Here is a 26,545-nt window from a genome sequence, read left to right on the forward strand (position 1 = left end):
CTATCAAGCGTTCCATATACAAAGTTAATTTTATTTATCTATAACGTAACAATTAAAACTTGAATATTTATAATGCAATCAAACATGAAAGACCTAAGGACATATTTAACACAAATGTAAACCACCTACACATTGAGGAATACACAAAATTAAGAACGGTGTTAAAGAACACCAAAGGTCACAAAACTACATTGTTAATTATCTACCAACTTTTCTTGCCTGAGGAGAGGATTTCGGAGACACAGCAAAAATGACATAAATAATAAAATAAAAATGTATAAACTTGACCTCACTAAAATCAGAAAATTCTCTTTGAAATGCATTAATAATTAAATTTATAAACTAGTGTAAACTGTCAACCTTCTGTAGTTCTCTGGCTATATCTCAAATTATTAATAGGATAAATAGCTCTGGCTATAAATAGGAAAATGATATGAAGAGATACTGTAAGGCAGAAGACACATGTAAACCTTACAAGCACAGGACACTCAGCTTTCTCCAACATCAGAGCACGAGAAAGAAGGTGTTTGTCTGAATGGCTGGAATGAATGGATCTCAGAAACAGTAAGCTAAGGGAATAAGTTTAGAAACAGATAAATGTATAGGTTTTAGTTTTTATGAAACCACAGGGACTAATCTAATCTCTAGTGGCAGAATGCATATATTTCTGCCCCCCCCCCAACCATAGCCGACCTATAGGATTTCAAAAGTGGAGGGAGAGAAAGGCTGAAGCCTGGAACCAGTCAAACAGGGAGCTTGTCTCCTGGAAAACAATCCACACAGTTCTAACCTGTGTCAGCCCACCTTACAGGATGTTACAGGAGGGACTGAGGCCCAGACAAGGATGGATCAGCGGTGGGTGGGACCATGCCTTGACCAGGAAGGACTTCATAGATGTGCACATCACCTGCCCTCTACTTAAACTTTGACCTCATTTTGAATCCTTAGAGATGGACTGGGGAGGTCACTGTGTCTCTTATCCCTCCTACTATGGCCACAATTGAATTAAAATCCATTTTCTGTTTTTTGCTTTCTATTGCTGTTTTAAGTGACCGAGTGAGGATGAGTGGCTACAGCTGACTAGCATTTTCTAGGCAGGAATGTACAAAGCTAGCCCCTGTCCCCAGATCCCTGAGAGACAATGAAACAGACACTCCCTGACTGAACCTGGCTTCATAGGCTTGTTGAGGAAGGAAAGACATCCTACCTCAAAGGAAGAAAGAAATCGCTTTCTGGAGTGAATATGAGCAATTTTGGCTCAGGAACACAGATTCAGATTTTTTCCCAAATACCATGTTCAACCAGGTATCAATTTCATTAACTTTTTATAGCAAAGAAAGTCATAAAGTAACACACTTTCAAATATATCAGGTAGGCAGGTTATAGCAGCTGGGAAGCCTGGTGGAATTGTTAGATACTCAGTTGGTGGAAACCGGGAGTCTATTTGTACATTCCCAAAGGGTTTACATAATGGTGACAAAAGAGACTGTTTCATGTACAAAGGCGACCAACAGATTGTTATTAAGGAGGGTAAAGATACCCAAGAGAATTTGCCCCTGCATTTGGAGCATCCCAACCTCTCCATGTCACTGAAGGTCTTGGCAGTCAGCATTTGTAGACATGACTTCTTTCTAGAGGTTCTCATTCCCAAGGTGCAGACTGTGATCCCAGAGTGCAAACTCTGACTTCAGGGTACAGACTCTGACCCCAAAGTGCAGACTGTGATCCCAGGGAATCTGTTGTGACCCCATGTTTAATAACACACACACACACACACACACACACACACACACACACACACACACACACACACACACACACATACACACTCAATGTCAAGATGATGTAAATAATCTAGAACAATTTCTATATATTTATATCAGTTTACCTTTGTCAAAAATCATTATGTTGTATACTTATTGAAGGGACTCTGGCAGTCCTGCCTGGCAAAAGGTGGGTTAGGCAGGCCTTGCCCTTTTGTTTACTCCCTCTACCTTGCTAAAAGCCATCAGATTGCACTCCTAAAGCTAGCCCCCAAGACTTCCCGATGTGGCCACTTCTCTTCCTGGGGTTGACTATCAAGGTCCAGCTATCAAAGTATTGAAGTCTACCAATCAAAAGGGCCCTCTGGCTCACCTAATTAACATGCCCAATTAAAATGAAGCATTAATCCTAACATAGGGGTCTCCCATGTACCCTTATAAACTGCCATTTTCCTATGGTCCCCGTCTGTCTCCTCTCTATCCAGGGGCAGCAGTCCTTTGTCCCTCCCGTACAAATACTCCTGCCCCATCTCCCCTGTTCCCTTCCCCTTCTCCCTCATCCTCTATCTCCTGTCTTTGTCTCTTATTCCCTGCTCTCTGTCTTTTGGAGCAAATAAATCTTCATCGTGTTGAGAAGAAGCTGGTCTTGGGGATCCTGAGCAGAGATTTCTCCTTTCTCTTAGGATGAATTCATTCTTGTTGATGCTAACTGCATTCCAATGGGCAGAATTTTAAAAAGAATCATTAAATCTATGGAGCGGCATGGGAAGATATTTTAATCTGAAGAAATAAAAAAGCTCTGGAGCAGGACACAAAGGAAAAAAGACGTGAAACTGTAGCAAAAGCGGCTCCTCCTGACTCCTGGACTTCTGGTCTCTGCATTTCAAGGGGCAGCAGCTTTTGTGTTGGTCCTGAAAGTTTAAATTTGGCAGACATCTTCACATGGCTTTCCCAAACCATAATCACAGCTGCCAGCTCAACCATCTGCTGTGCAGAAACTTCTCTGGATATTTGGCTGGTTTGTCAAAGCTGGTCTCTTTTTCCTAAAGTCGACTGTGTCCACCGCCACTCACTTCTTTAAACCAATTCTTCTTTTTGGACTTAATACCCAAACTTAGACGGACTTTTCAATCTGCTATGACAACTCAGCCTTCATAGATTGCCTGGCTATTTCTTTTTCATAATTTATTTTTTTAATTTACACTACATCCCAATCACAGCCCCCTCCCTCTTCTCCCAATCCTACCCTTACAAATCCCTCCCTTGATTATCCCTTACCCCTTCTCCTCAGAGAAGGGGAAGCCCCCTTGGGTACCATTCTACTCTGAGATATCTAGTCCCAACAAGACTAAGCATCTGTCCCACTGAGGTCCAACCAGGCAGTCCAACTAGTGAAAGGGGACCCAACGGCAGGCAACAGAGTCAGAGACGGCATCCGCTCCACTTGATAGGGGACCCACATGAAGATCAAGCTGCACATCTACTACAAATGTGTGGGAAGCCTAGGTTCAGCCCTGCACGCTCTCTGGTTGGTGGTTCAGTCTCTGTGAGCCCCCGTGGGCCCAGGTTAGTTGACTTTGTGTCTCTCCAGCCCTTTGTCCTGCCTGGTTATCTTAGGTGATAAAATATTCAAGAAACGTGAAAAATAAGATCGTTTATTCCCCCTTAATCTGTAATGAGGATCTGTTTTGGGTGACAGAGAAAGGAAGACACAGATGCTAAAGAAAGCAATGGCAGGAATTGCCTATCCCCTGACTGGGTAAGGGGAGGAAAGGGATCGCACAAATACCAGAGTTAGCGATGATGGTGAGCATTTTCCAGTTCACGGAGGCTAATCGGTGCATACTCAGGTCCTCCACTTTATTCCAAATCTCTCCCACTTTATGATTTCCTATGACTTTTTAAAAAAGTGGATCATGTTTATTTTTTGGGACACTGAAATTTTAAACATGGGAAAATACCTATATAAATATCTGAACCCTATATAAAATCAGAATACAAACAACAGCAAAAAAGAGCATAACCTGCGAATACTCCCTTCCATCCCTGAATCAGACAGAGACTGTAGTAGAAGCTTGGGAGAAAGAAGGTGTATTTGATCTGACGCTTAAATAGACATCCTTACCAAAGATGGCAATGTGTGGTGTGAAATTTGGCAAGACTCAAGCTCAGTGAGACTTGTCAAAGCCCGAATCATCAACTGGAAACCCCTGAGATACATGAATATTAATATTTTAATACATAAAGTATTAATCGAAGTTATAAAAAAGGAAGCCTGCATCTCCTGATGCACAGAAGCTCCAAGTTATGAAATTTAATCAAACCACAGGAAAGAGCACCTTTCTTTTGGGGGCCTTCATGGAGGAAGAAATGAACACTGGCCAATGTTCCTTTGAACTTCTATTTCTGTAACTCGTGCTGAAGGTTAGCTTCTGACCCCAACTTCCTCAAACCTCAGAGAAGTTCAGAGCAGTCATCTGTGACACCTCTGTGAGTAGTCTGGTTTTGCTTTTTTTTTCTTTTGGTGAGCGGCACCTTCAAGTTACCATCCCCAGCCTAGTCCTCATGCTACCTTGGTTCCTGCTGTTGATCTGTGGTGAGTTGGACAGCTTGGAGTGGGGTCTGGGATCGGGGATCTTGAAAAGGATAGAGAATTCTAGAGCTAAGTTTCTGCCTGGCAGTGCTCAAGAATTTGATAGGGATGCTTGTGTGGTCTCTGTCTCTGTCTCTGTCTCTGTCTCTGTCTCTGTCTCTGTCTCTGTCTCTGTCTCTGTCTCTCTGTGTGTGTGTGTGTGTCTGTGTCTGTGTCTGTGTCTTTGTCTCTCTCTGTCTCTCTCTCTGTGTCTTTGTCTCTTTGTCTCTGTCTCTCTCTGTCTCTCTGTCTCTGTCTCTGTCTCTCTCTCTCTCTCTCTCTCTCTCTCACACACACACACACACACACACACACACACACACACAATGTAGGCAGCAACTTGGTCCCTCAGTTCCTTTTTTCTTCTCTCAACATCACTTCCTTTTATTCACACAGTAGAGCCCTCCCCATTCCACCGAAGCTACAGTCTGGTTTCTCTGGTGTGATACATCAGAATGGCAGGATTATTCTTCCATCATTAATCCTCACATCTGGAAGGCTTACGTCAGGGGCTCGGACTCTGCAGCTCATCCCCACAGTGTGCCTGTGGATGCTCTTTCAGCTCTCTCCCCACTGCACTGTCAGATTGCACACTTTAACTGTATCTAAACAGTGGTATTTTAAACAAAGGTTCACCTGGCACCTCGTCACCATGTGATGTGGAAACGGAATCGCAGATCTTCTTCGTCTAGAGCCCTGTGTTCCCACTCGTGCATGGGAGCCATTGTTTCAGGTCTTCTCATTTCTCTTCAGACTTAATCCTTTTTGGCCCCATTTTAGAAATTTAATCAATACTTTATTTTAGATGTAAAAACAGCAAAAAGAAAATTCTCCATTTTTCTACTCCCATGTCTACCAGCTACCTGCCTGCCTTCTTCTTGCTCTACACCTCGTCTCAAAGGTAGGATCTCTGCTCCCTCAAGACGCTCCTCCACTCAAGTGTCTCTCCATTCCAGCTTGTTTTCATCCACGTGCTGGCACGCTTGGAGATTTTTCCCCTCCTTCTCGCACTGTTTCTCTGTCTCCCTTCACTCAACGCTTGCCAACTTCATGTTGTCTCACTTCCCTGGTTCTTTCTTTTTTAAAAAAAAAACAAACAAAAAAAACCCCTTAATTTTTAGCTTCTCTGAGACTTGCCTTTCTTAAGCTCTTGAGACTTTCCCCCACAGATGTCAAAGCAGGGAACATTTCTATCACATCATAGCTTCCTTCAAGCTCCCAATCTTGTCCTGTGAGCTCCTCTCTCGTTCTTAACCCAGGCAAGTGTTCAATTGTCTCCTTTTTGGGGGGAGCTCGCTTTAATCAACCTTTTGTCCCCACGGCCCCTTTGCAGTCATTCTCCCCAGCGTCGCCCACCACATCACCTCACCCAGAGGCCATTCCCATACCTACTTCCTCAGTCGCTGGGGCAGATACAGCGAATGGTCACTCCTTCTTCAGGGAGCTTTGAACTTGGCTGCCAACCGCCATGTTACTGTTTTCTTTCTGCTTCATATCTGGTGCTCTTCTGCTTCCTTGAATCTGTCCACAGCATGTTGGCAACGTGGAGTGGATACCTAGACTTCAGGTATCTTCTCCAAACTCAAACACCTTTGTCATTCAATGTGACTTGGTAACTATAAACTTAACTCTAAGCTCATCTCACCAGCTCTGATTCTTTAAATACTTCTTAATAGCCTGTGGCTACCCGGTGGCTACCAGGAATCCTAAACAGCTTTGTTGATCTCTGTCTGTCCTTTCACCACTACTCCAAACTGTCTACCTCAAGAAATGTTATTACCATTTTTTTTTCTGGTTGTTCTGGCCAAAAACTTAGAAATAGTGATTAATAGCTCGCTCTCTCTCTCTCTCTGTCTCTCTCTCTGTCTCTCTGTCTCTATGTCTCTCTCTCTCTCTCCCTCCCTCCCTCCCTCCCTCCCCAGCTCTCTCTCCCTCTCTTCTGCTTCTCTCTCCTCTCTGTCCTTCCCCTCCCTTCCTCCCTCCCTCCCCTCCCTCCTTCTCTCCCTCCCTCCCTCTCATGCCCATGTTCCTGATGGTTACTGCTCTGTGTGTCCAGACGGTCTGAAGCTTCAATGCAACTTATTTCTCTGCTTTATTTTCCACCCAAGCTCTATTCTCTCAAACAATGTTCTATTTTTATTAAAAAAAATTATATTGCCTCCCCTTACTTGTCCTCTCTCTAGCTCCTTTCATGTCCTTACTCTCTCACATTAGTAACCTTTTCTGATTACTATTATTCTATATACATACATAAATACATAACCACAACCTGTTGAGTCCATTTTTGTGTATACAATTTCACAACCGATGAAGGGAACTATAAGGAAACTAATCCCTAGGAAAGAGCATCCGTCTCCACACACACCAGTCACTATTTGCCGGTAATTCTTTGTCTAGGGAGGACCATGTGAGACTTCCCCTTGTGCACTAGCGTGTATATTGATGTTACCACGGTCTGGGTCTTCTCTAGTTGGTCATACCGTTGAGGTGCCATGGGTCCCTGTTACTTCTTGGATACACAATCTCATAACAAAACCCCTGGTCCTCTGCCCTTACAGTCTTCTTGCCTCCTCTCCTGCAATGTGCTGTAAGCCTTAGTTGCAGGAGTTTTCTCCCACTAGTCAGTGAAGTATTGCAAAGTATTTATTTATGTGCAAATGCATAAATACGATGTTTCTGCTAGCTCCCTCTGATCCCTTGCTATTACCTGAGGAAGTAATCATTCAAATAAGCATTTAACGAAGTAGGCATTTAGAGCTAAGCATAATAAAAAGAATTAATAATTAGGAGAAAATCTTGATCAGATCTTAAAGAAATCTGAGTCATCAGTCTCAGCACTCTGTGGACACGCACTTGTCTCTACGAATACAGTAAGGCAAGTTCTGTCATTATCTCAATCCCATAGAAAAAGACACTGGAACAGAGGAAGGACATACTTTCCAGGGTCCTGTGGCTTGCAAGTTGACAGATGAATATCAGTATCTCTCCTATCTAGTGACGAAGCATGATTTTCCCCAGAATCTTTCCTATTTGACCATTAAGATGGCCAAATCCTTGTGTTGGGAGAGAGTATTTGAAGAAGTCTTTTTTTTCCATGTAAATAATATATTTATTTAAATGAAGTTATTTAAAAACACCCATGAGGAATCAATAATATATGTAATGAAATACATGAATGACATAACATTTTTTAAACAGTTTCTACATCTTCCATACTAAGTTGTTTATAAGGTCATAATCACTATATATCACTTTCTTTTATAAAGATTAAATGTTTACAATCATGTTTCTACATTATTAATTCTAAGCTAGCAATATATTTATTATTATATAGTTAGTAGCTACCTGCTCAAATGTACCTAGACATACCTGTAATCTGTTATTTGCTTAGACATGAGAAGTGGAAATTTCTGGTTGTGTCATGTGATGCAAACTCATGTGAAGTTTTGCTCAAGCTGACTCATGTGATGTTCCCTGAGACTAGACCTGTGAGAGGACACATGATGGTGGCAGAGAGTATAAGTAGGACTCAAAGGACAGGGACTGGGTGTTTGCGTATCTCTCTGTGCAATGCATTGTTGATCTCATGGCTTCCTGATCTTCATGCCATTGAAAGATGCACCACAGGGAACTCCTGGCATTCTGGCTGGTCCTTGTCGCTCCTGCTGACTCGTGCCCATTCAGCTCAGCAGAGGATTGGCTGTTTCTGCTGAATCATGCTGTCATTTGTCATTCATGATTGGTGACATTTTTGAACTGTACTGTTGGTCTCCTAACACTACTTACTGCATTGCTGGTATCCTGACAATGAAGATTGAAATTACCCCTGAAGAACTACTTCGAAATTGGTTGAAATCCCCTTGTCTTATTTACCACCTTTTCTCCACTACCATTGGATGGTGGCCTAGAAATGGGGTCAAAGCATTTGAGAACCCTTATTGAAATAGGTTTTGAAAAATCTAAACATAGACATGCTCTGTAATTCTTATCTTTTTTTTTCACTTTGAAATTTCTTTTTTATTCTCCATCTTTATTAAATTGGGTATTTCTTTTTTTGGGGGGGGTACAACTGATTTAATAGAAAATTGCTCTTTCGTTTTTCTTTTTTTTTTTGTTAAGACCTTACATATTTAATACAGTGTGTTACCCCTGTACAAATGGAAAAAACTTAAGTTCAACATTTCTAGACCAATATGGCTGTTAATTTCTGTACAGTGCCAACTCAACACAGTAAACAGGGATACTTTTTTCCAAAGTTGACAGCACAGCTAAAGTTTCAAAAAATTCAAATTATATATCTGTATATATATATTTATATTTATATAAAAAGACCAATAATAGCAGTGTGTTATGCATCAACAGCAGCAACAGCTTTTCCAGGTTCTGCAGTCATCTGAACAAAACTGTAGAGACATCCAGCACACTCCATTAAAAAAAAAAGTAAAAAAACAAAACCCGAGAAAACAGCACAGTTCTGTTACTCTTGTGGTACCTGGCACCATTTTTTTTTAAATTAGCTTCTCAATCATCATCTGGAAAGAAAACATTCTGAGCAACATCATTAAAAACAGCTCTGATAAAGCACAGTCACTACTACATATCATAAAGCAGGTACAAGCTATTTTACATCCACAGAGGTATGATACAGTACTGTCCTACATCTATAATACTAGAGGATACAATTTAAAAGGCATTATTTGAGACTTGATTCTACTTTTCCAGCAGAGGGCCCAAAGGATGGTGTGACACAGCTTTGTAAAGAAACATACTCTAGACAGGATTTCCTTTCACTAGTGGCACAGTTCTAAGGATTCATTCTCTCCATGAATGTCAACTAAAACCGTTATTAAAAAAATGAAATATCCCTAGAACAAAACCGTATAACCACCGGATTCACATGAAGATGACCTAGTGGAGACAAGCTGGACCTCACCTTACCAACAAGCTATCAAATCTGTTATGTTTAAACAGTGAGACCTCCAAGGAAGGAGATGCCAAGTAGTGCTTCAAAGCTTCGGACCACAATCAAACACAGCATTCTTTTCAACAGAAGCAGAAGCTCATCTGAATATGCTCAAGGATGCTGACATCAACATTTAATCATCTCCTCACTCATCCAGGAAGAAGGGGAGATCAGTTACTACTGTACTTTATTGTGTTCAACCAAATCACCATGTTACAAAAATAGCAAGCTGCCATAATAAAAAATAAGGCTCCTCTATCCAGCACCAGATAGCATCATTTTACTTTCAAGCCTAGAAATTGCACACTTGTATATAAACCAACCGAAGATGAGTATTGAGAGTTCATCTTGGTGGATTTTTCCTTTGATGAATATGAAGTGTCCTTCCTTATCTTTTTTGATGACTTTTAATTGAAAATTGATTTTATTTGATATTAGAATGGCTACTCCAGCTTGCTTCTTCTGACCATTTGCTTGAAAAGTTGTTTTCCAGCCTTTCACTCTGAGGTAGTGTCTGTCTTTGTCTCTGAGGTGTGTTTCCTGTAGGCAGCAGAATGCAGGGTCCTCATTGCGTATCCAGTTTCTTAATCTATGTCTTTTTATTGGGGAGTTGAGGCCATTGATGTTGAGAGATATTAAGGAATAGTGATTATTGCTTCCTGTTATATTCATATTTGGATGTGAGGTTATGTTTGTGTGCTTTTCTTCTCTTTGTTTTGTTGCCAAGATGATTAGTTTCTTGCTTCTTCTAGGGTATAGCTTGCCTCCTTATGTTGGGCTTTACCCTTTATTATCCTTTGTAGTGCTGGATTTGTAGAAAGATATTGTGTAAATTTGGTTTTGTCATGGAATATCTTGGTTTCTCCATCTATGTTAATTGAGAGTTTTGCAGGATACAGTAACCTGGGCTGGCATTTGTGTTCTCTTAGGGTCTGTATGACATCTGTCCAGGATCTTCTGGCCTTCATAGTTTCTGGCGAAAAGTCTGGTGTGATTCTGATAGGTCTGCCTTTATATGTTACTTGACCTTTTTCCCTTACTGCTTTTAATATTCTTTCTTTATTTTGTGCGTTTGGTGCTTTGACAATTATGTGACGGGAGGTGTTTCTTTTCTGGTCCAATCTATTTGGAGTTCTGTAGGCTTCTTGTATGCCTATGGGTATCTCTTTTTTTAGGTTAGGGAAGTTTTCTTCTATGATTTTGTTGAAGATATTTACTGGTCCTTTGAGCTGGGAGTCTTCACTCTCTTCTATACCTATTATCCTTAGGTTTGATCTTCTCATTGAGTCCTGGATTTCCTGTATGTTTTGGACCAGTAGCTTTTTCTGCTTTACATTATCTTTGACAGTTGAGTCAATGATTTCTATGGAATCTTCTGCTCCTGAGATTCTCTCTTCCATCTCTTGTATTCTGTTGGTGAAGCTTGTATCTACAGCTCCTTGTCTTTTCTTTTGATTTTCTATGTCCAGGGTTGTTTCCATGTGTTCTTTCTTGATTGCTTCTATTTCCATTTTTAATTCCTTCAACTGTTTGATTGTGTTTTCCTGGAATTCTTTCAGGGATTTTTGTGATTCCTCTCTGTAGGCTTCTACTTGTTCTCTAAGGGAGTTCTTTATGTCTTTCTTGAAGTCCTCCAGCATCATGATCAAATATGATTTTGAAACTAGATCTTGCTTTTCTGGTGTGTTTGGATATTCCGTGTTTGCTTTGGTGGGAGAATTGGGCTCCGATGATGCCATGTAGTCTTGGTTTCTGTTGCTTGGGTTCCTGCGCTTGCCTCTCGCCATCAGATTATCTCTAGTGTTACTTTGTTCTGCTATTTCTGACAGTGGCTAGACTGTCCTATAAGCCTGTGTGTCAGGAGTGCTGTAGACCTGTTTTCCTGTTTTCTTTCAGCCAGTTATGGGGACAGAGTGTTCTGCTTTCGGGCGTGTAGTTTTTCCTCTCTACAGGTCTTCAGCTGTTCCTGTGGGCCTGTGTCCTGAGTTCACCAGGCAGGTTTCTTGCAGGGGAAAAGTTGGTCCTACCTGCGGTTCCAAGGCTCAAGTTTGCTCGTGGGGTACTGCCTAAGTCCTCTCCGCTGTGGCAGCAACCGGGAAGATCTGCGCCGCTCTTTCAGGGAGCCTCCGTGCACCAGGGTTCCAGATGGCATTTGGTGTTTTCCTCTGGCGTCTGGATGTGCACAGAGTGCAGTCTCTTCTGGTTTCCCAGGCGTGTCCGCCTCTCTGAAGGTTTAGCTCTCCCTCCCACGGGATTTGGGTGCAGAGAACTGTTTATCCGGTCTGTTTCCTTCAGGTTCCGGCGGTGTCTCAGGCGCAGGGGTCCTGCCGCTCCCGGGCCCTCCCCTACGGGAACCCAGAGGCCTTATACAGTTGCCTCTTGGGCCAGGGATGTGGGCAGGGGTGGGCAGTGTTGGTGGTCTCCTCCGCTCTGCAGCCTCAGGAGTGCCCACCTGATCAGGCGGTGAGGTCTCTCTCCCACGGGGTTTGGGAGCAGAGCTGAAGAAGTCTTAATTCTTCTCTGGACCCAAACCTCCTCTGATAGGAAGTTGGCAGCCAGTGGGGCCCCATGCCTTGAGAACAAAACCTTCATTTCTCTTATTTGACTGTTGTTACACCTGTAATAAGTCCAGAGATGACACTCAAGGTTTCTGAGAGGTGGAAGGACTAGGGGGTGTGAGTAGAGGAACAAACTGACAGGCAGTTAAGAACAGGTTCTTCCCAAATCCAGGTTTGAGCATTTGCCAATATAATGGTGCTGGTCTATTATTTCAGTTTGGAAGTTTTATGGGTATTGATTAACTCATCACCTTCTAACATATTTAGGGGCTTTCAGAGTTTCCGTTTATCTATTGGAGCCTTTATGTTATATATTGCCTATTATAATCTCTGTCTATTTTGCTATTGAGATTGCTGTTTTCCTTGTTACTTAAGAAGTATTCTTCAGGTACCTTGAATAGCCACTTTGGTTGTTTTGTTTCTTGGATTTTTTGTTTTGTTTTGTTTTGTTTTTTCAAGAAGGTTTTCTCTGGAGTAAGTTCTAGAACTCACTCTGTAGACCAGGCTGGCCTCAAGGTCAGAGATCCAGCTGCCTCTATATTCCAAGTGCTAGGATAAAAGCCATGTGCCACCACTGCCCAGCTGAATAGTAACCTTTTTAGACTTTAATAGCAAGAACATAGAGGTTCTCCCATTCTGATAGCTCTTAAGACTGTCTACTGCAGGGGCTGGGGATTTAGCTCAGTGGTAGAGCGCTTGCCTAGCGAGCGCAAGGCCCTGGGTTCAGTCCTCAACTCTGAAAAAATAAAAAGACTGTTTACTACAATATTCTTCATTAATCAAAACTACTACTATCAAGTTAAGGTAACTAGATTCATCCATATTCACCTCCACATTGTTCATTTGAAATCGTATTTGCTAATCCTTCCCTATCCCTAGGTGCTGCACAGTTTTCTGTCAACAAGATAGTTTTCTCTATACAACTAGATGAAATGCTGTGCAAGGTAGCAACTCAACTTATTGTTCTGCGGTTGAAACACAAAGTTTCCCAGCATCTTCTGAATAGACCCCCTTCCCCCTTGTGGTTAGGGGTGGGAGAAGAACATGGAGACGAAAGTTACTAAAATTACCTTAAAATAATAAAAAATGACTATATGTCTTTTTTTATGATATAGAATGTGAGATAATATAAAATTTGGGGAAAGAAATAAAGGAATTCGGGGAGGGGAAGATGCAGCAGAAGGGGAAGAAGAGGGGGGTGTTAGGGGAAGGAGAGGGCACTGCTGGGAAAGCCCTCCGGAGAAGTTGAACTGTGTGTCTGTGGCACTCGCTGCTCTGGTCTAACCTGCACTGGTTTCTTTTCCAGCTCTACCCTGTGAGCCTGCTGGTGAGTTGTGCTCCCCCTCCTCCTCACAATCTAGGGGTAGCTTGTCCCCCAAATCAGCGCATGAGGCACATGGATGTCTGAGCAGCCGTGCCTGTCCTGTCCCAGAAACAAACTTGAGAGACTCTTCTGGGCCCAGGCTGTGGCCTGTGTCTGCCTAGCCTGGGTGAGCTGTTCTGGAGCCATCTTATCCCTGGGAGGGGGATATGGTCACACATAGATGGAAGCAATGGAGGCGAGCATCAGAGATCTGCCTTAGAAGGGATCTGTCCTCCTTCAGAGGCCCCAGGGCTACTCTTCAGCTGCGGACACTGCCAATGGCTGAGAAGAGGAAAGCAGAGCCACAGAGCACAGCGCTGTAGTCCTTCCCCAGCCACATGCAAACCCAACATGTCTGCCCTCACTGTCTCTGTCTCTGTCTCTGTCTCTCTCTGTCTCTTTCTCTCTCTCTCCCTCCCTCTGTCTCTCTCTCTCTCTGTCTCTCTCTCTCTGCTATATGCAAATTCGATTTTCTTGCCACAAGGAATTTTTCACTGTGAAGCATATGCAAATCTACCATGCATGAACTGATCTCTTGCTCACAAACTACTAACCACAAGGTTAAAAAAGATTGGGGGCTGGAGAGATGGCTCAGTGGTTAAGAGTACTACATGCTCTTCCAGAGGTCCTGAGTTCAATTCTCAACAACCACGTGGTGGCTCACAACCACCTGTAATGGGATCAGATTCTCTCCTTTGGTGTGTCTGAAGACAGCGACAGTGTACTCACAGACATAAAATAAATAAATTCTTTTAAAAACCTCATTTAAAAAAAAGATTGTCTAGTGCACCCAGCAACACAGGATCAGAGATCCCCATGATTGGACAGAAGAGAAGGATCTGATCTTCTGGGTCCATCACTGATATCCAAACTTAAGTCATGTCTGTGTGATGCCGTATGTGTCTTTCGTTTGGTCTCTCCTTTATCTCTAAGGCCAAGCATTCAGTCACAGCCTAAACAGAAATACAAACCCACATCCAGGACAAGGAAATAGTTGCTTTGCATGTTTTTATGGAAATCTTTGATGCCTGAGAATTCTCTGAAACAAGCTGTGTGCTACAAGGCAGAACTGCAGACTCCACAGTGAGGCGTGTTGGCCTTCTTGCTCCTTGTTACCCTGGCCCACTCAGAAGAAAGGGTTGTGGGTACCTTCTGCCTTCCTTTGTCCGCTCAGTTTCAAATGCTGGGAAGTTCTCAGTGCTCTGGGGATCACAGATGCCTACTGAGAGATGCAGGGTATTCCACACATGGGGCAGATGCTAACTGTAGGTATAACTGGTGTCTGAAAGGATTCTTCAAAAGGTGTTCTTGTAGGAAGGGTCTGAGGTTATACACACTGAGCTAGGACTCACTGGGGACCCAGAGGACTCTGTATTTTCATCTGGTGAAGAGAATGATTTCCCTAAAAGGGAAACTATTGAAGTCTCCCAAATTGAGAGGTTCTCAGGGTTAAGTAAATGCCCAAAGCGACTGTGGCATTCATGAGCTGATGGGACTGTGAAAAGGCTGAGGAAAGCACCTTAATAGAAAGAGCCCTGAAAGCCCAGAGCACACATCCCTACGATCTAAGACCTGTGTTAGACTTTCATTGCATCCCATGCATTCTTCAAAGGACCTGAACTGTGTGGGTGATGGGTTTGGTGCATTTCCAGGCAAGTGCCCCTGTTTCTCCATCAAGAACTGCTACAGGAGGCTCAGGGAAGAGGCAGCAGAGGACTGAGCTCCTCTATATTGCTTCTATACTTCCTGACTCCCCAGGTCCCCTGTTGTGCCTTTGAAAGTGATGCCGTGCATCTGAGATGTCAGGCAAAGGGGAACCTTTGTCCTGATCAATATGGTTTATAAAAAAATAAAATAAGAGAAGTGGGCTGAGTTTTAGCTCAGCATCCAGCATATATAAGGCTCTACTGCTTGCTGGTATTACCAAAATATAGAAGTGGGAGGAGGGGAGGGGCATGAGGGAAGGGGCAGGCAGGAAGGGAGGGGGAGGGAAAGGAGAACAGGAAGGGAGGGAGGAGAAAGGAGAGTTTATGAAAGACAGTTTACAAAAGCATCAAGCTCTGCCATACCTTGTGACAGTCTTCAATATACCCACAGTGGTATAGCTTAAAAAATTATTCCAGAAATTAAAAAAATAAGATGATGAGATCTAAGCCACAGGTGAAGATTGCCTTCTGGAAAGGGTTAGGAAGTACCAGAAGGAACAGAGCAGGTTCACAGCAAAGGGAAACTCATGCCTATGACAGAGGTTGTGGGAGACGTTGTAGATCCTACAGACTGAGAACACAAAAGATGTCTAATCATGAATACTGCTCTGGAGTTTGTGTTTATGTCCTATCTCTTTTTTTATAATTTATTTAATGTATATGAGTACACTGTAGCTGTCTTCAGACATACCAGAAGGACCTCTGGAAGAATAGTCAGTGCTCTTAAGCACTTAACCACCTCTCCAGCCCATGTCCTATCTTTTAACTCTGTGCTGAGTAGAAGCTATGTCATCATGGGGTGGGAGATGACATCACATACTCTACGGTAGTGGTATAATGTTTTTCTTACCCCAACCAAACCTAAGATGATTTCAATTCAACGGAATCCCAGCCCCTACTTAAGTTCTAAGAATCACTGACTTTGTCAGCAGCCTTGGCTCTTGGGACCGCCACACCTATTAATTCTCTCTGAAATGCGCCCTACAGAGTCCTCCTCATTGTCTCGTGTTCCCACAGGAAACCCTGTCTCTGATGTGAGCTTGAAGACCAAGCCCCCGGGGGAATGGGTTATGGAGGGAAACAAGCTGGTCCTCATCTGCTCCGTTGCTAACACCACTGAAAATATAACTTACCTCTGGTACAGAGGGGCCCTGGGTTTAAATCTGGAAAAGAAGACACTGCCTTCAATAACAGCAGAGTTTGAGATCAGTGAAGTGAAGCAAAGCGATGTTGATCAATATTACTGTGCAGCTGACAACGGCCATGGCCCTGTTCTCAGTGAGCTGGTGAACATCAATGTCAGAGGTAAGAAACACAAAATACCACATTTCAGCCAGCAAGTCTCATCTAAGCTCCACACTCCCCAGAGCTGTCCTTTAGGGCACTCAGTGAGGTTGAGTCTCTAGAGGACGCAGAAAACATGGGTCTGCCACAGTATCAAGGTACCTTCCTCTAATTGTCCACTGTTGATTAGTTCCAGTGTCTCGCCCTGTCCTTACATTTGTGGACACTGGAACCCAGGCTGTGCTGGGGGACCTGGTGGAGCTTCACTGTAAGGCCTTGAGAGGCTCACCCCCAATCTTCTACCAGTTTTATCATGAGAACATCATTCTGGGGAACAGTTCAGACCACTCTGGAGGAGGAGCATCCTTCAACTTCTCCCTGACCGCAGAACATTCTGGAAACTTCTCCTGTGAAGCCAGCAATGGCCAGGGTGTCCAACGAAGTGAAGTGGTGGCTCTCAACTTAACAGGTATCTCTTAGGCTTGGGACTGTCAAGGTCAGTGTCTCTTCCCCAGCATCCTGGAAGAGCTTCAGGGTTTCCAGGGGATGTTGTCAGGGGCGGGGCTTCTGTAATGATGCTGTCACAGGTGGTGTGCATGAGAGGTGTGGAGAATGGAGTTTGAATGTCTATCCTCTTTCATAAGTGTAAGAAGCAGAAGTTCTCTAGATAAATAAGGACACCCCCCTCTCATGAGGAGCATCCCTTGAACATAATCTACACCTAAAGTGTCTGTTCTCCAAACCCAATCCCTTTCTTACAGTAGCTTGTGTGCAGGTCTCTCCTTAGTGCCCACTGTGAATGGAATCGGCAACCTCTCCTCAGGACTCACTGGCTGGCTGATTGGCTGTCTTGGCCCCATCGCCACGGTCCTAATATTTTGCTACTGGCTCAAGAGAAAAATAGGTTAGTAACTGAACATACTCATATGTCACTACTATAACCTTTTCCCCCTGAAATAGACTGCATTTGTGGCACACAGCGAGGAGTGAAGTGTATGCCCTAGCTACCTTGTCTATGGGTCTCCTTATAAACTTTCACCGCTTGCTGAAGCACCATTTCTAGGAAAGTTATTTATGTCTTCATATTTCACCAGCTGGTATTTTTTCTTCTGTGATTTAACTTTTACATAAAATGTAACTATTTTTTAAATCCAGTCAACAAGTAGGGAAGAGGAACACTGGGCTGCTCACCCTGGCCTAGCTCTGGTCCTGACCTCAGTGCAGCAGTCTTACCCAAGGGCGTCACATGCTTTTCCTTCTCCCTGAAATAGATTTCATGTTCCTACAAGTTCTGACCATTCCTGGATCTTTCCCACTTTTTGGATGAAATATATTAATTTCCCCCTTCTGGAGTTCTCACTTGGTAATATAGCCAATGACTGTTCTCCATTTTGAATTTTAAGTTATTTACCTTCCCCGTTTATCCCAACCCATAATTTAATATGTGGTTGTTTAACTATTCTCCACTGAGCAAGCTAAAGATGTGTCAGTAGGGGACTGTGTGCGGCTATCATTTGAACATCTGTGGACACCTTGCTTTACCCCATCTGTAACTTGACCATGCCAGCATCTGGCTCAGCCCCTGGGCAGGATAAGATTCATCAGGGTGGATGCAAAATTAAAAGCAAAGCATGTAACCAAAATTTCTAGTACTCATCGGCTTTGAGAAGTTGACTTAACTCTTCTGGACCTGAATCACCTTGATTGTGATAGGAAGACCCCATAAATGCCCCCTGGAGACATAGCGCCATCCAAACTGAGCACCACCAAGACAGGAGGGCAGTGAAAGGCCCACACTGACACATGCTCTCATTTTTCTGCCTTGCAGGAAGACAATCGGATGATCCACTCAGGTAAGGACTCTGCTTTCTCCTATGTGCTGATGATGCCCCAAATCTACGTTTTAAAAATTATTTTTGTGACAGTATAATATAGTTATATCAATTACTTTCCTCCCTCCAAATACTCCCATATACCCTTCCCTGCTCTTTTTCAAATTCATGACCTCTTTTACACACACACACACACACACACACACACACACTCTCTCTCTCTCTCTCTCTCTCTCTCACACACACACACACACACACACACACACACACACACACACACACACCTAAACCTAAACACCACCTGCTCAGTCTGTCTATTGACTGTATGCTTGTCCCCAGGGCTGACCATTTGGTACTGGGTAACCTACTGGTGTCTCTCCCCTGGGGACTGTGTCTCTCCCACTCTCAGCATTCCTTAGTTGCCTGGAGCTCTTTGCACACAGACCTTCCCCCTGCCCTCTGTAGTTTGTCTACTTTTGTCATCTTTGTCTAGAAAGTCATGTTGGTGGGACTTTAAGGTGGTAGCTTCCTGCATTACTAGGAGACACAGTCTCAGCAAACTTTGGATCCTCTGACTCTTTTTTTTTTTTTAATTAACTTGAGTATTTCTTATTTATATTTCGAGTGTTATTCCCTTTCCCGGTTTCCAGGCCACATCCCCCAACCCCTCCCCCCTTCTTTATGAGTGTTCCCCTCCCCATCCTCACCCCATTGCCGCCCTCCCCCCAACAATCACGTTCACTGGAGGTTCAGTCTTGGCAGGACCCAGGGCTTCCCCTTCCACTGGTACTCTTACTAGGATATTTATTGCCACCTATGAGATCAAAGTACAGGGTCAGTCCATGTATAGTCTTTAGGTAGTGGCTTAGTCCTTGGAAGCTCTGGTTGCTTGGCATTGTTGTTCATATGGGGTCTCGAGCCCCTTCAAGCTCTTCCAGTCCTTTCTCTGATTCCTTCAACGGGGGTCCCGTTCTCAGTTCAGTGGTTTGCTGCTGGCATTCGCCTCTGTATTTGCCGAATTCTGGCTGTGTCTCTCAGGAGAGATCTACATCTGGTTCCTGTCAGCCAGCACTTCTTTGCTTCATCCATCTTATCTAGTTTGGTGGCTGTATATGTGTGGGCCACATGTGGGGCAGGCTCTGAATGGGTGTTCCTTCAGTCTCTGTTTTAATCTTTGCCTCTCTATTACCTGCCAAGGGTATTCTTGTTCCACTTTTAAAGAAGGAGTGAAGCATTCACATTTTGATCATCTGTCTTGAGTTTCTTTTTTCTAGGCATCTAGGGTAATTCAAGCATTTGGGCTAATAGCCACTTATCAATGAGTGCATACCATGTGTGTTTTTCTGTGATTGGGTTATTTCACTCAGGATGATATTTTCCAGTTCCAACCATTTGCCTATGAATTTCATAAAGGCATTGTTTTTGATAGCTGAGTAATATTCCATTGTGTAGATGTACCACATTTTCTGTATCTATTCCTCTGTTGAAGGGCATCTGGGTTCTTTCCAGCTTCTGGCTATTATAAATAAGGCTGCAATGAACATAGTGGAGCACGTGTCCTTTTTATATGTTGGGGCATCTTTTGGGTATATGCCCAAGAGAGGTATAGCTGGATCCTCAGGCAGTTCAATGTCCAATTTTCTGAGGATCCTCCAGACTGATTTCCAGAATGGTTGTACCAGTCTGCAATCCCACCATGTTGGTGGGACTTTAAGGTGGTAGCTTCCTGCATTACTAGGAGACATAGACATTGTCTCAGCAAACTTCTGATCCTCTGACTCTTACAGTCTTTCCAACCCCTCTTCCATGATGTTCCCAGAGCCTCTGGTGTGGAAGTGTTTCATAGATGTATACGCTGGGAATAGACTTCACAACTGTGCATTTCAATGGGTTGTGTCTTTCTGTAGTGGTCTCTGCCTGTTGCAGAGAAGTTTTCCTGACGAGGGATGAGGACTACATTTATCTGTGGGTATAAGGGCAAATATTTAAAATGTAGTTAGAATTCAGGCTGGTTTAGTAACTGGTGGTTGTACGGTCCCAAGATTGATGACATCATTAGCCTGGAGTATGAGTGGCCACTACTGCATCCTTAGGGGGTCATGCCACACTGGTGGTTGGTGTAGTTCCTAGGTGTCATAGTTGAAAAGGTCTGTCCCTTCTTATGAACTTCCATGGTGCCTTCGAGTACCATGAAAACTTACCTTTAAAGCCCTGATGTCCTCTTTCGTGAGCTGCTTCCATGTTTTTTTTTTTTTTTTTTTGATTCTTTTTTTCGGAGCTGGGGACCGAACCCAGGGCCTTGCGCTTCCTAGGCAAGCGCTCTACCACTGAGCTAAATCCCCAGCCTGCTTCCATGTTTTACAACTAAAGCTCATTCCTGAGTTTCCCCTGTTGGCAACTTTGGACATTAATTTGCCATTTTTCTTTTACTAATCACTTTAAACCTTTTTGCCATGCTCTCTATGGCTTCCTTCCAACGCCTCTGCGGTTTTCTTCCTTTGATTTCTTTTGGTCTCGTCCCTGGTTTATTCAAGCAGTCGGCCTGCTTATAGCAGAGAACTTCAAGTAAATGGAAAGAACCTGAGCTTCTAGAAGGATATTAGGGCAGGTAAGCTGTATGTGCTGTGTGTCTCTGACATGTAGGACAGACAGTAATAAAAACACTGAAAACGTTGTCGATGACGTTTGTTAGAAGCTTAGAGGAGGACAAAGTTCTAAAATACTTGCAAGTTCCAAATTTAGTTTGAGCATCTTCCACATCAACAATAGACACTTGATCCATATCCCGGTGGTGCAGCATGTGCATGGCCATTTTCTTTTGCTCCTTCCTCAAGTTGCTTACTCTGGTCAACTATCCATTTTTAACGGAGATGAATCACTGATTCTTTATTTAGTATCCTGTACTGTCCTAAGGTACTAGGAGTTAGACTCCCTGATAAGGGGACAGATAAGGAGAGTGATCATGACTAGGAATGAAGAAAGTCAACTTCAAAGATGCTGGTTTCTTTGCTACCTCCTGACCCAAGACAAAAGCCTTAAAACAAAGGCCTTGTGGGATTATCCTGATATGTCTTGATGATAGACTGGCTCAGCAAGATCAAGATCTTTCTTTTAAAAAATATATTTATTTGTAAGTGTATAGATGGTTTGCCTGCTTCAACTGTGTATTATGTCTGTGCATTGCCCATGGAGGAGGGTGTGGGGCCCCCTAGAACTGGAGTTATGTATGGTTGTGAGCTAAGCTGCCATGCAGGTGCTAGGAATTGAACCCAGGTCCTTTTGACGGAGAGTTCAGTGCTCTTAACTGCTGAGCCATCTCTCCAGTTTCCAAGTTCAAGATCTTATCAGGACACATTTACACCACAGTTGTGGGCTAATTGGCCATTCAGTCTTTTTTCAACTGATCAGCCTCAGATCATTGTTTCGGTGACTTAGAAACAACAACAAAAACAGTTCTCAGGGGTTGGGGATTTAGCTCAGTGGTAGAGCGCTTGCCTAGCAAGCTCAAGGCCCTGGGTTCAGTCCCCAGCTCCAGAAAAAGAGAGAGAGAGAGAGAGAGAGAGAGAGAGAGAGAGAGAGAGAGAACCAGTCCTCAAAGAGAAGGTTTGACTTCAGCTTTTCAAGTCCCTTCATCCTCTTACTTTGCTGAGGGTCTTCCTTTGTGTACTTGCTGTATGTGTGTGTTTCCTCATCCCTAGTAAAAAGCCTTTCTTGCCCTGCTGGTTCTGTCTTCTGCTGTCTGCCATGGTCACAAGTTCTCCACAGTTACCTTTTGCATGCAGGATTCTTCCTGCCTTTGAATTCTTTCACTGGCAGAGAAAATAAATACCACCCAGCTCCCTACCCGGTAACAGCTACATGCGTGGGTAGTGTCAGAGAAGGAGTGAGCAAACACCCCGTTCCTGTGGAACATGTATGGCACCACAGAGTCCACCCATGAGTGAGGTTTCTGTTTATACCACAGAGCTGTCCCTTCCAGTGGTTGAGTTTCCTGTGGATTAGTATTCAGTACAAGACCCTTTCCTTCACACTTTAAAATCTCAGACAATCACGTCTGGGGCATCTGGGATGGCATATGTTTTGTGTTTACAGGAGCCCTCCTCAGACTGTGCTCCAAGAATCCAACTACCACAACTCCCCGGACCCAGGGCATCCAGAACCCGTGTATGAGAATGGTGAGGCTTCCCAACGATCAGAGTCAACACAGCACAACAAGCTGAAGGGAAGGCTCTACAGGGTGTCAACTTGCCAAAGTCGATTCTGCTGTGACCTCATAGGAGGTGGGTGTGGGGTCAGTGGAAGAACAGGAGGAAATGACTGTGCCAACATGTCTCCTTTCTTGTTTCAGTGAATGCTGTAAGTGGCGATGAAGTTTACTCTCTGGTGTACCACACCCAGCAGGAGCTAGGACCGACAGCCGGTGAGATGTGGAAGGGCATGAATTTTTCTCTGACCCTTGTCCTAGAACCAAGAGGACAATCAGTAGCTCTGCTCTGAAGCATGGCAGCCTTTGTCCTTAGGACTGACTGTAGTTACTTGAAAACTGACCTTTGTTCTGGAAGCTGTGTCAATAGAGCCCTGTGCTGTTGTTGTTAGCCCAGAGCATGGTTCACATGGTCTGTCTTTAATGGCAACCCAAAGATGCCACCTGCCTTCTTAGTGGCCACACACTCTCCCTGCAGCGCTTCACGGTAGCTGTGACTCTTGCCCCACTGCCCTGACAAGGAGAGAGGTATCGAAGTGTCTCCAGTGGCAAAAGGGCACACTTGCCCACTGACCCCGGGCTGACAGTTCTTCTGTGGACACTAAGGCAATTGTTCATGTGATAGAAAGGGGGATAGGGATACGCTGGAGATCAATCTGTAGAAGACAGACAGGAGAAGACCCAACCTTAATTAATGGGAGGCTGTAAAAAGCTAAACATGAGTGGAATCTCACCATTTACTTGTCCTTCCACAGCTCAGCATGTGAGCACACACGGGGCAAGTGAGGTAAGCAGTCGGCACTGTCCTCCTGGCTTTCTCTATTTCCTGTGGAGACCATGCTAATGCCCCTCACGGTATTGCTGCTTAGGAAAGGAAACATACCAATATCCTTTATCTGACAGCACAGAAGAGACAGGAAGCATTTAGTATTAACAATAAAGGATCACCACGTGAGGGAATTTTGGAAGCTTATGGGTACATTTCCCAGAGCCATGGGCTGATGTGTAGGTCGACTGTGGTTCATACTTATTTTTAAAGTTCCTAAAATACTGTTGGACTGGACATCCATTCAGCTAGTGCTGTATGGTTAGCAATACAGAGTGAACTAAATTAATAACTGACTAAAACTGAGGTTATGATTTGTATTATGAAAAAGTCCTAAGTTATAACTCCTGGATAATTCAAGATATCCATGGAGAGATATCAACAGTTAAGAGCCTTACTGCTCTTATAGAAGACCAGAATGCAGTCCTTAGCACCTACATTGGGCAGCTCACAACCAGCACTATCTCCCGTTTCAGGGCATCCATGGCTTCTTCTGCTCCCTATGGGCACCTTATGTGCACATACTCACATATAAAACACACACACACACACACACACACACACACACACACACACACACACACACACACTTGCACAGCTTTTAAAACGAAGGTACTTTCTGAAAACTGTGGGTGTTCTGGCTTTGCTCCATCAAGCAAAACCCAAGTCCTCAGTGGACTCTGAGAGCAAACTCAGAGTTTAATTCATTCTGACGTCTTTGAACAATGGCGGCCCATAGAATTGCTTGGCAGGAGCACGACTGGAATCCTCTTTTGACAATGCTGGCAGAAGGTCACAGGCTTCCAAGAGGCTCCTTTTAAGGTGTTGTGTGTGCACAAGACAAAATACAGCCAGGCTGGCTGGGAAGCAGCCCAGTGGAAGACTTGTCCTTCTGTCTCCTCTTCTTTGATCCTTCCAGCTCTCCTCCGGAATCTATTCTAAGCCGAGGATAAACATCGTTTATGTGGACTATGAAGACACCATGTAGAATTATGTAAACAGCAATGAGGAGTGCTACAAACAAGCCCAAGGTCTGATGTGGCCTCCGAGGACACTGGAGACAGGAGTAGCTTGCAAAGACACCTTTCCCACGTGCTGCTGTTCATTAGACGGGTCCTTCACCTACCCAGTGTCAAGCCAGAACAAGTCCTACAGAAACCACCCAGGAAAACCAACTTAGATGGAGAAGCTGGAGCATTTGCTGGTGACATCTGGTTGTTGTCCATTCATGTTGGGGCATGATGAATTACACACAAACTTTTATTTATAAGAAGAAAACGGTGTGATGAAAGCAAGTGAAGTCTTGGAGCAGGGGACAACTGAAACTCAGAGAGCACAAAACCAATGGCTTTGCCGGTCTGCTGTGGAGAGAGCTATGCTTTCTCTGTGCACACATCCTAAAATACCCAACAGTGTACTTTTGAGTGTCATCAATTTGGAATTAAAACACAATTGCATAAAAATGTCCTGTGGCTACACTTAATTTTTAGCTATGTGTTTTTTGTGTACAGGCTAGTCTAAATCCTCTCAGGTTTATAATAGTCTTTGAAAGGTTCACCAAGTTCTAAGTTTTGAACTTGATATAACATTTAGACTAAGCTTTATGAATATATGAAGACAGTTTACTCTTGAACTGTCTTTTTGCTTGAAGTATATTTTCAATGTAAATCAATTACAATCTCACATTTATATATTAAAACAATTTAGAAATAAAGTTAAAAGTCTTTGCTACCAGATACCACCAACAGTGACCACTGTAAAAACTTATTTCTCTATGTGGTTTCCATTTGTGTACCAGCATTTACATGTGCATATATAAACAAAAGCATAGCTATTCAAGTAGCTGAAATATTTCCAGGTCTACGTGTATATCTAAAATACTATTTCAAAAGACTGTGGAATATTATGTTGTGCATTCACATAATATATGCATTTTCCTTTTATATCGTAGTAAATATACAACCTAAAATTGGTTATTTTAACATTTTCCTTTTATGGGAATACTATGCAGACCAAATTTTCCTAGAACTTGAGATTATCTTGCTTGTCACCCAAGTACTGGGTTTACAGTTGTGTGCCACCAAATGCTATTCATTTTAACAGTTTTAAATGTATCGACCAGAGACATCATCTACTCTCACAACACTTTAACACTTTTGACAACTGATGGACATTAAAGTTGTTTCAGATTCTCATAGGATGAACGCAGTGTCCATTGAACATCTTCACACTTGCACTCTCCTGTGAGATCACCTGAGGAGCACATTTGGAAATCGGGGATGACACACTGTTACTAAAAGCTCTTAAATTTCTCTCCAGTAAATCCATACAAAGCTACATGCCTCCCATCAATATAAGAGGGGATCCATGTGCGGGGAAAAGATATGGTCAACTTGTTTTTAAGTTGGTTCAGTTGATCATCTGTGCATCAAATCAGTTACTAATGTTTAGCATACTAGTTTCTGCACTTAATCTTTGCCTTTGCTGGGGGCGTACTGGGTTTTCTCAGGAGGCAGCAGGAACTCTTCCCAAAGAGCAGGGAGTGTCACATGCTGTTTATTACCCAGAGCTGTCCATTTATACTTGGAGGCAGCGGCTTGATTTCCCCTAGCCACAGGATTTTCCAACGTTTGGTGTCCATTACAGAAGCTTGAACGAGAAGAAGGACAGCATCTAAGAGTTTAAGAGTTTTCTGTGAATGTTTAATGATGGCTTCAGTGGTATTTAAAAGGCCACTTTCCCTCCAGAGATTTGCATGGGGTCTGGGGTCATGCCCCACCTTTTATGTCTGAGAGAGCTGCTGCAAAGAAATGTGGATTTTCTCAAAATACCTGTGGCTGCATGTAGAATTAGGAAGGCATATGTAGAATCCTTACAGACATCGACTTCCTCTTACTCAGATAATTCAAGGGTTTTAGTGAAAGCAAAGAGCAGGATAAAGTGGGCACTAGAATTTTGGAGGAGAGGCCCCAAGGCAGGATGCCAAAACGCATAAACAAAACAGTGTAAGCACGTATCTAATCCTGTCCTTGAAAGAGCTCCTGCAGTTTACAATATTAAATCTGGAGTCTTTGAAGGCTGAATATTTCAGTCATGATGGGCTGCTCAACTAGCCACTAAGAAGGCCTCTTCACATGAGCGGAGGGGTCCCCCTCTTCTTGGACATATGTGGAGGATTTAAATTTTGATAGGCATTACGAATTCCTCCAGGACCTTCCAACATGAGGGCTTGGTGTTTAAGCAATGGTGATTTGATATCCACAGATTCTCCACAGAGTTGAAAATACTTCCTATATCATGTAGGGTATGAACCATTAGAGAATATTCAAAGGGAAGCCTTTGAGTTTACAGAATCAAAAGTCCCATGGCTGCCACTGCCCAGAGTGACTCCTTTGCTACCTGGTCTAAGTCTTA

General features: G+C 43.4%; 1 protein-coding gene across 2 annotated transcripts; it reads left to right on the forward strand.

Moving 5' to 3' along the window:
- Positions 1-3,954: 3,954 nt before the first annotated feature.
- On the forward strand, positions 3,955-24,594 carry Fcrl1 (Fc receptor-like 1). 2 transcript variants are annotated; one of them, NM_001402064.1, is made up of 10 exons: positions 4,280-4,359; positions 13,223-13,243; positions 16,003-16,290; positions 16,460-16,738; positions 17,045-17,173; positions 18,098-18,122; positions 22,194-22,276; positions 22,450-22,521; positions 23,061-23,092; positions 24,051-24,594. In NM_001402064.1, the coding sequence occupies exons 1-10, from the start codon at positions 4,329-4,331 to the stop codon at positions 24,117-24,119; spliced, it is 1,029 nt and encodes a 342-aa protein (NP_001388993.1). In that variant the 5' UTR covers positions 4,280-4,328; the 3' UTR covers positions 24,120-24,594. The 2 variants fall into 2 exon arrangements, with proteins under 2 accessions (XP_006232736.1, NP_001388993.1); XM_006232674.5 differs by lacking the exon at positions 13,223-13,243 and having other exon boundaries at positions 3,955-4,359.
- The last annotated feature ends 1,951 nt before the right edge of the window (positions 24,595-26,545 follow it).

This window comes from Rattus norvegicus, chromosome 2 (assembly GCF_036323735.1).
Source record: "Rattus norvegicus strain BN/NHsdMcwi chromosome 2, GRCr8, whole genome shotgun sequence".
NCBI classification, from domain to species: Eukaryota; Metazoa; Chordata; class Mammalia; order Rodentia; family Muridae; genus Rattus; species Rattus norvegicus.

Coding starts and splice junctions, on each gene's coding strand:
- Fcrl1 (NM_001402064.1), top strand. CDS start 4,329: ATGCTACCTTGGTTCCTGCTGTTGATCTGTG. Junction 18,123..22,193: donor CAATCGGATGATCCACTCAG/GTAAGGACTCTG, acceptor TTGTGTTTACAG/GAGCCCTCCTCAGACTGTGC. Junction 23,093..24,050: donor GCACACACGGGGCAAGTGAG/GTAAGCAGTCGG, acceptor TGATCCTTCCAG/CTCTCCTCCGGAATCTATTC.